At 44.8% G+C, this 8,872-nt stretch overlaps 1 protein-coding gene across 1 annotated transcript in view; it reads left to right on the forward strand.

Annotated features, from left to right (window-relative positions):
* LOC119892346 (scavenger receptor cysteine-rich type 1 protein M130-like) overlaps nucleotides 1-8,433 on the forward strand; it is an 87,191-nt gene extending 78,758 nt beyond the window's left edge. The window contains exons 12-16 of the mRNA XM_038704541.1: nucleotides 3,962-4,276; nucleotides 4,362-4,652; nucleotides 5,022-5,351; nucleotides 6,986-7,080; nucleotides 7,180-8,433. Of these exons, the coding sequence (XP_038560469.1) occupies nucleotides 3,962-4,276; nucleotides 4,362-4,652; nucleotides 5,022-5,351; nucleotides 6,986-7,080; nucleotides 7,180-7,257 (1,109 nt within the window). The 3' untranslated portion in view covers nucleotides 7,258-8,433. The remainder of the gene's footprint in view (nucleotides 1-3,961; nucleotides 4,277-4,361; nucleotides 4,653-5,021; nucleotides 5,352-6,985; nucleotides 7,081-7,179) is intronic.
* Nucleotides 8,434-8,872: the final 439 nt, after the last annotated feature.

The following is an 8,872-nucleotide window of genomic DNA, read 5'->3' on the forward strand; positions in this document are numbered from 1 at the left end:
CAGTTTCAGTCCATTGTTGGGCCTCTCCAGAGGGGAAAGGATCACATCCAAAAATGGATTCCCTTTTCAACACTGATCCCACTTCCTGCTGATACAGGTCAGCTGCAACAGAACCAATAGGCAGAAGGTCCTCGAAGTTTTGCATGACACCCTTCTTTAGGGTATTCCCTTTCCTGCAAGACATAACATGTTTTACATGTTCTGCCCATATACTGCAGTTTTAGTCAGTACTAAATTTGTAGTTTAATTCAAATTAATTAATCCAATACATATTTAAATCTTTAATAGAACAGCAAAAAAGATTTAAACTGCTTAATTAATAAGTCATGATAGTAATGAAATTAATCTGGGATCCTGTGTGCATTCCATGCCTCTGTGAATTTTGTGATGCCAATCCTAGCCATCTGGCATGCCAGGTTTGACACACAATACTTTGATGTGTTGTCCTCCATGTCCAGTTCCTCTTGGTCCACCAGCTCTATCAAAGCTGCCTTTAAAGTGTAGTTGACTTGGGCATTCACCTCTTACCACATTCTCTCGATCACATGGTTCTGTGCAGGTTTTTAAGGATAGTGTAAGTCTCCCTGCCCTCATTAGAAATACAATTGCAAGAAACTTGGATTCATTTTTAACAAAACATTTATTTCACCCTTGTAGAAGGAGTCTGAAGGTAAGGCTGCCTTTGAGTATTGTATCTGTGTTCTGCCAGCTTTTGTGGCCTGTGGCCGATTGTGGCCCGCCACGTCATTTTATGTGGCCCGCGAAAGCTTTAAAAATTCATAATTGTCCTAAAATAAAAGTCATAAACTACATCTCCCACAATGCATGTCGATTTTGTGATCCAAGACGGCATCCCGCCACTAGATTGCGATGTTTCCACACCCACTACAGAAGTTTTCCGACAAGTGGAGATGAGAAATGTTTACAAACAATCCCTAAATGTCCAAGATGAGAAAAATTTATGCAGAAGGAAGGCAATTTCATGAATGGTGGGAAAGTGAATACATGTTTGTGCTTCAAGGAGAAAAACCCGTAGGCAAGATCTGTGTCTTTTGTGTTATGAGGCAGCATCAGTGATCAAGGATCACAGTTAGTGAAGCCTCGTGCAGACAACACAGCCGTGCTGTTCACACTACACAGCTTTTTGTTTTGTTTTTTTAAAACCTGTCCTGCCCAGCAGCCTGGTGTAGAGTATAATGACCTGGACACCATATTGTGCCAGACAGATTTTACTTTAAAAAGAGAGTATTAAAATACTCCTTTGTCTGTTTTATTATTTATTTAATTATGTACTGATTTGTCACCGGGCCGGACAGGGGGGCAGACACGGGGATGGGGGGGCACAAACAGACAGCACAGAGAAAGGACAACACCTGCAAGAGAAGGGGGATGGAAGGTGGGGACAACAGGGAAAAGCTGTGGGAAACACCAATTGCAGAAAGCAACGAAACCTGCAATAGAACAGAGAGGGGGGCTTGGGGAGGAGAAAAACAACACCAACAAACAAAAACAAACAATAAAAAATAATAATAATAGTAAAAGACAACCAGCCGAACAGCAGCAATAAACAGCTGACATAGTAAGACAACTAAGAGAAAAATGAAAACAAGAAACAGTCACACACACTAAATAAGCAACACAGCACAGCCACGAGAGCTGGAATAATAATTAATTTAAATAAGTAACTGAAAGAAAAGCATCAGGAATAATTCTACCAGGGACAACCTAAGTTTGTTTGTGTCTGTGTCTGACACTGTGTGTGTCTGTGTGGGTGGGTGTGTGTGTCTGTGTGGGTGGGTGTGTGTGTGTGTGTGTGTACATGTGTGTGTGCGCATAAGCCGGTTAAAGAATGTAGTTGTTAGTGAGAGTGGGACGCCACGACAATGGAAGCAAACCAGGGACGCAAACTGGTCCCTCCAAGCCAAAGAGGAAATGGTTTAAGAAAAGATTGTGGTTTGGGTTTTGACACAGAATCTGACTGCTCGCAGAATTTGGAGTTACAGCGGCAAGCTACCACACAACCACCGAGCAATTTGGGCACAGTATCTTGACCAATGAAATTTTGACATTCACACTACCAATAACGGTTATTTTACCTGTACACTTCCTCATAAATGAATATGTTGTTCTTTATTGGAAGGAGTGACTGACAACCTTCTTGCTAAAACCATCGTTAGCCATTACTTGGGTCACTCCAAACATAACAAGCTTTTCATTCTGATCTACATGCAGCTTGTGCCCCATGTATTCTGCATTGTAGGGTATGGGGTTCAGATTTCGGCACCCTAAAATATAAGAACGACATTATAAAATCGGAATAATCCTTGATTTGTATGATAAGATTCACCTACACCTAAGTTACAGTGGGGTCCAAACATCTGAAGTCAGGGCCCTGTTTCAGGAAGCAGGCTTAACAGACACTGAGCTTATCCCTGAGCTCTGAGTTGACTAAACCTGAGAAAGTTCGGGTTTTCGGTTCCAGAACAGCAGCTGAGAATTAGTTCAATCAACTCTGAGTATGTTGAACCGGATGGAAGTGCGTGGGGATAAAAAAAAAGCCATCATCAATGGAGCTCTGATGCTACCCCCACGTTAGGCCCGACGAGAGAGAGAGAGAGAGAGAGAGAGATCCACTGCGCATGCGCAAAACAGAATTTACGGCACTGTGGGAAATGGGAAAACAAATACAGAAAAATAAAGAAAATGTAAATTCGACCTATTATTAGGGGTAAGAGTGGGCTGGGAACCAGTTTATTATTCTTCCATGAAGAAAACTGATACTACAGCCTAGACGGTAAGTGCTACAGATGCAAAACTCATAGGGTAGGTTCAGGTCACCGCAGCGACCGCAGGCGCAAAAATTTGCACACTTCCACCTCTAGGGGGCGCTATAACAAATTCTTTTGCGTTTGGGCTTGGAGCTCACGAAGGCTTTTATCAAAAACCTTATATCCAGCTGATGAAAGTTTGTAGAGGTAATTCTGATCCAAAGAAAAATGCTGCATTTATAAGCTAACAAATATTTGCGAAAAACGCTAAAAACACAAAGTGACGTAATATCTTGGGTTTGGAATGGCCGATTGGCACGGACCATCTCTGGACCGAGCCAATAAAGGCTTGTAGAGGGAATTAAGTTCCGCCAAAAAACGTCCTAATTATAAACTAATTATAAATTTTTTTTTAATTTAATTTTTGCCCAAACTCAAAAAACTGGATGTCATGTCATATCTTAGGTTTGCAATGGCCAATCTACACACCACGCCCTCCCGACGGGCTGTGTGAAATTTGGTGGCAGTTGGCCTCTAGGTGGAGCTACTAAGCGTATATGAAATAACACTCCCATAGACATACATTGTCGTTTATTCCCCACGGGCCCCCCGAACCAGGGCGGGGCGCACGGGTCGACTTGCGCGGCCTCCGCGGGACAAGGGGAGAGGCTGGCGCCGGGAGCTTACAACTGCTTGCAGTTCTAGATTTATTTTGGTTTCCTTGTTTATTATATTTTCCGTTTTGAGCGGAAAGTAAGGAAACAAATGTCAAGTTTCCTATTTGGTTCATACAGAAAAACAGAAAAATTAAATGTTTATTCGTTTTTTCGTTATTGGTTTGCCAGATTAAATGGAATAATTGAATGATGGGATGAAACACGGACCCCGCTGACTCCCTTTGTATATGCTGATTCTAAATGATAGAACATAATTGTAAACAATAAATGTTTTTCTATCATCAGATGATGTTAATCATCATATCGCACAGCCCATGTGACAGAGTATTAAATGGAAATGTGCTGGTGAACTTGCTGCAGTCTGTGCTGGTAGAAAGATGTGTTCTGTTGTTAATGATGAACTGATGTTGGAGTTGTGCTGAGTCCACCTTGAATCACTGAATTGTTGTTTCATGACATGTTTTTCTTTTGTGTCTGCTGTCTTTATCTCTATTTCATCTTCTATTATCTCTCCAGACTCTGTCAGGCTGCTGGACGGGACTAGTCTGTGCTCAGGCAGACTGGAGGTGAAGTCTAACCAGTCTAACCAGAGGTGGTCCTCAGTGTGTGAAGCTGACTTTGACCAGCAGGATGCAGAGGTGGTCTGTAGGGAGCTCGGCTGTGGGGCTCCTTCAGTCCTCCAGGGGGCGCTCTATGGAGAAGTGGAGGCTCCGATGTGGACCAAAGAGTTCCAGTGTGGAGGCCATGAGTCTGCTCTCCTGGACTGTAGAAGCTCAGGCTCAGCTAGAAACACCTGCTCACCTGGAAAAGCTGTTGGACTCACCTGCTCAGGTAGAAGAGGAGCTGCAGCTTTGATTTGGTTCATTTCTGTTCTGATGAAACTTGTTTTACTGATGACTCTCTGGTTTCTGTTCAGAGCCTGATGATGTCAGGTTGGTGGGAGGAGCCAGTCGCTGTGCAGGGACACTGGAGCTGAAACATCAGGGAGATTGTAGAAAAGTGAGTTCCTTTCTCTGGACCCTGAAGGCAGCAGATGTTGTCTGTAGAGATCTGGACTGTGGCTCTGCTGTTTCTGTAGGACGGAGAGAGGAGTCCTCAGACAGACCAGTGTGGTGGATCAGGTCTGACTGTGTTCAGTCTGGATCTGCTCTGAGGGAGTGTGTAACATCAGATTACTCTTCCACCATCCTGGATCTCACCTGCTCAGGTAAGCCCATCAGTGACATCATCTATGACATCATGTATGACAGTAATGTCTCCAGTGTGTCCTCTCCTCTGTCTCAGTGTCTCAGTGGTTTCCATTGGACTGAACTGTAAAGTTCTCCAGGACAGTGACGTCCTAAAGTGTAGAGAGGTGGGCTTGTTTCTGGAAGCTTCACCTGACAGGACACACCTGGAGGAACCTGTCTGTCTGTCTCTGTGTTTGGGGACGTCCCACCAGGTGGATCCAGTCCCTCCTTTTACAGTCTGTCATCGCTCTGCTCCATGTTTGTTACCCGTGTCAGACCTGTGACATCACTTCCTTCTTCAGGGGCCATTTTGTTGATGTGACCTTTCATCATCTGTGTGTTTACAGACCTGCTGCTTCAGCCCAACATCTCTGCGTCCTCCTCCGTGGACGGGGTCTCCGAGGCCCAGCAGCAGGGCTTTCAGGTGTCCAGGGGCTCCACCTTAAACATCAGCTGCTCCATCCAGCCACAGTACCCAGGAGGCTCCTTCCAGCTCGCCTTCACCTCCTCCATCATATCAACCAACTACACCCAGCCAGCTGTCAATCACTCTGCCCACTTCCTGTTTCTTGCCGCAGAGCCCGCCCACCAAGGAAGCTACAGCTGTGTTTATCACGTCCATGTTTTTTCTCATGACTTCTCCTCTGAGAGCCGTCGGCTGTCTCTCACTGTCTCAGGTAAGCTGAAGCAGAGCAGCTGAAACGTCACACTGTTTCCATGCAGCTTTGGAAAAGATGATCAGTCCGAACTGATTGTCAACAATCAGCTGATAGTTTCCAAGCATGTGGTGTTTCTGAGGGAGGGCGCAGCAACTGCAAAGACCCCGTCACCCCAGGTCCGGCACTTTGTCCTGATGGTTTCTAGTGTTGTTGCGTCCGAGGACCTGAGGCATCGTGTAGAGGTGTGGCGGGACAGGAACAAAACAAACTCCACTGTCACAGTTTGTGTGGTGAGGCAGGTTGATGGACCCAAACGCAGGACACTGAGCAGAGTTGGTACGGTACAAAAAGGTTTATTTAACATAAGGCAAGCACACTTACAGGCGGAGTGGCTGATAAACAGAGTACAAAAAATAAGGTTATCCAAAAAGAAAATCCTAAATCCAAAGAAACAGGTTGACAAGACGAGCGCGACAAGCAAGGCAGGACAAAAACAGGACAACACACCACAATGACTGGACAAACACTAAACAGAAACACCAGGTATATATACACAGGGACGAGCAGGCCGGGAGCAACACAGGTGACAGACATGAGACTAACGAGACACAGGCAGGCAGGGAGAGAGCAGGGGAAAACAGAGACTGACATGCATTATTACTGGGGTAACAGACACAAGCAGACAGATCACAACAAAACTAAACAGACTGAGGATGGGACAAAACAGAACTCATAGCAGACATGGGTAAAACACAGAAGTACACAGACTAACTATATAAGAGATACTGGACAACAGATAGAACCAAACCCAAAACGCAACAACTCTAAGACGGATACTGAACAGATCAAAATAACAAACACGGAAGTACACGGACCAGGAGTAAATACTAAGACATTAACACCAGACTGGGAACTAAGACATGGAACCAAAACACAGACTAAATAGCAGATACCAAACTGATAAATGAATAAACACAGAACAGATGACGGGACTAACATGCAGATACAAAACCAAACCCTCAGAATCAAAACCCCAAAACACAGCACTCAGGACAGGATCATGAAATCCACAGAAAAGAAGCTTCAGGAGGATCACCAGAGGAGAGATCCCGCTTCAGATCAGACAGGCAGGAAACCGATGGACCAGTAGGACAACAACTATATTAACAAACACAATGAAGTGATCAAGAGCCAACTTTAATGTAAATATGAAGGGGAAGAAGTGAAGTTTAAGAGTCTCTGTCAGAACAATCTCAGAACCCATTCGCTGTCTGACGCCGATTTGAATGCAGATACATTTATAAAAAGTAAACCACCGTCAGACGATAGCTGATACCCAGAGTTCATTTGGGCCACTGCATTCCTCTTTTGCTCTCCGTAAGGACCGTTTACCGTCATGAAACCAATGCCCGCTCAAACCTGATTGGTCGCACTCTAAACAGAAACCAGAACTGTGCCGATACCAAAACCTGGTCCCCTGCCTCCAGACTCTGCGTTCAGATATCTGTTGATAGAGATTACTGACGGACAGAATCCCACAGCTCCATGTTGAAGTGGTTTTGGAGATTTCAGGTCTCTACAGTTTGTGTTTAATGGGAGCTGATGGACTCATGATGGTGTGTGATGTGATGACTGTCCATGTGTTTGATCAGATCCAACAGGTCTTCTCATCATATTGGTCGTCCGGCCGCTGACTCTGCTGCTGCTGTTGGTGTTGGTGAACGCTGCCCTTTATTTCTACTATAAGGTACTGACACGTGTCTGTTGTTCAGAGGACTGAGATGAAGCACTCAGTCTGTGTTTACTGAAGAAGAGTAACTCTCATGTCTCTGTCATGTCTCTCCAGGCCAGCAGGGGGCAGAAGCCGGGCAGGCAGGAGGACATTGAGCTGGATTATTATAACCTGGGTGTTTGTGCAGTTTAAGGTGGGCCGACTGAAGAGGAAGGAGCTCAGGGAGCAGAGTAGGACCTCCAAGGATCATGTCAGCTCAGTCCAGGATTTTACACTTTTATACTGATGTTCCCTTTAAACAATCCGGCTGGAATTATTAGATTACATTGGAAACATTTTATTACTCTCAACATGAAAAGAGCAAAACCAACAGCGTGTCAGTCTTTTCAGACTTCCTGTCTGTGGCTCTCAGCTCCAAGCCCATTGGTTCCTCCTGAAGACGTCAAGCTTTAAAAAAAGCTTCCTCACAAATATGGAGTTTCATATTAAAACTAAGTATCAGGGTCCAAACACCCGGCACAGTTCAGAACCAGAGCCACGCCGACCCAGGAGGCTGGTGTAGGCAGTGTGGATGAACCTTACCTGGCAGCAGGAGGGGGAAGAGGGGAAAATAATCTTTAAGATTCTCTACTCAAAGTGTCTTTATTAAAATATAAATCAGCAAAAAGGTTCAAGCAACATAGCGTGGAATGGAATCCCCTCTTTCTTTTTCTGTCTTTTCCACCCTCAAAATACCAAAAACTGAAACTTTGTTTTTTTAACAATTTCATATTTGTGGATACAGAATATTTTGTCATGAAGGAATTTTGCTTTTAGCCTCTTTTCTAATCACGTTGAATCCTTTAGTAATTAAGGAAGTTGCTTATTTCATATGAATTTCTCTTTGCTTTTTACTTCACATATTTTTTACGCATTTGCTGTGAAATATCCTCATAACTAACCCAATAATCTGAATAGATATATGAAGCTTGAATAAAAAAAATAAATGAATAAAAATGAGACTAGCCTATCTAGTGCCTACCCCGAGTTGAGTGATGTGTTCAGTTTCCTTGTCTGTTACCACTTCCTGTTTTGTTTCAGTTACTCATCTTGTGTCTCGTCTCAGGTCTTCGTCTGCCTTCCTTCCATGTGTGATTAACTGTCCCCACCCTAATGTGCTGCACCTGTGTCTCATTGTCTCCCCTCCCTTTGTATATATAAACCCACCTTCCCTTGAGGTTTCTTTCCAGCCTGATTCCTTGTGTGATTCCCGTCTAATCAGTGAGTTTGACCGTAGCACTGTTTTTTGACCCCGACTCTCACCTTGTGTTCTGGATACCTTTACCTGGACTTTTGTATCATCCTGCAATAAAGTTATTGCTCATCTTATCGGAGTTGTGCATTGTGAGTTCATTTCTTGGGAGAGCCTGATAGTACGGTCTGGCCAAACAAGAGACTTTGCCGACTCCGAACCTATGAGGAAAGCCCTGCGGATCCAGGGACAGCGGCTGTACCAGCAGGAGGAAGTTCTCTCAGCCATCCAGCAGGAGATGCGTGGTGTGTCTGAGCAGCAAACAGACCTTGGACCATCGTGTGCGAGCAGATTTCCCACCTGTCCAACCAGATACAGTTGCTGGCTCCCGCACCATTAGCAGAACCTATCACCCCGGCGTTCCCCACTGTTGCTGTAGAAAACCTGCCTCCAGCTCCGCCCGCGCTCCCTGTGGCTTCAACCCATCTGTCTCGCCCTGAACGCTTTTCTGGTGAGTCCGGTGACTGTCGAGCCTTCCTTACTCAGTGTAGCCTGCATTTTGAGCTGCTCCTACCC

This window comes from Micropterus salmoides, unplaced genomic scaffold (assembly GCF_014851395.1).
Source record: "Micropterus salmoides isolate LMB-PRFRI ecotype aquatic unplaced genomic scaffold, ASM1485139v1 Ms_hic_scaffold_7, whole genome shotgun sequence".
NCBI lineage: Eukaryota > Metazoa > Chordata > Actinopteri > Centrarchiformes > Centrarchidae > Micropterus > Micropterus salmoides.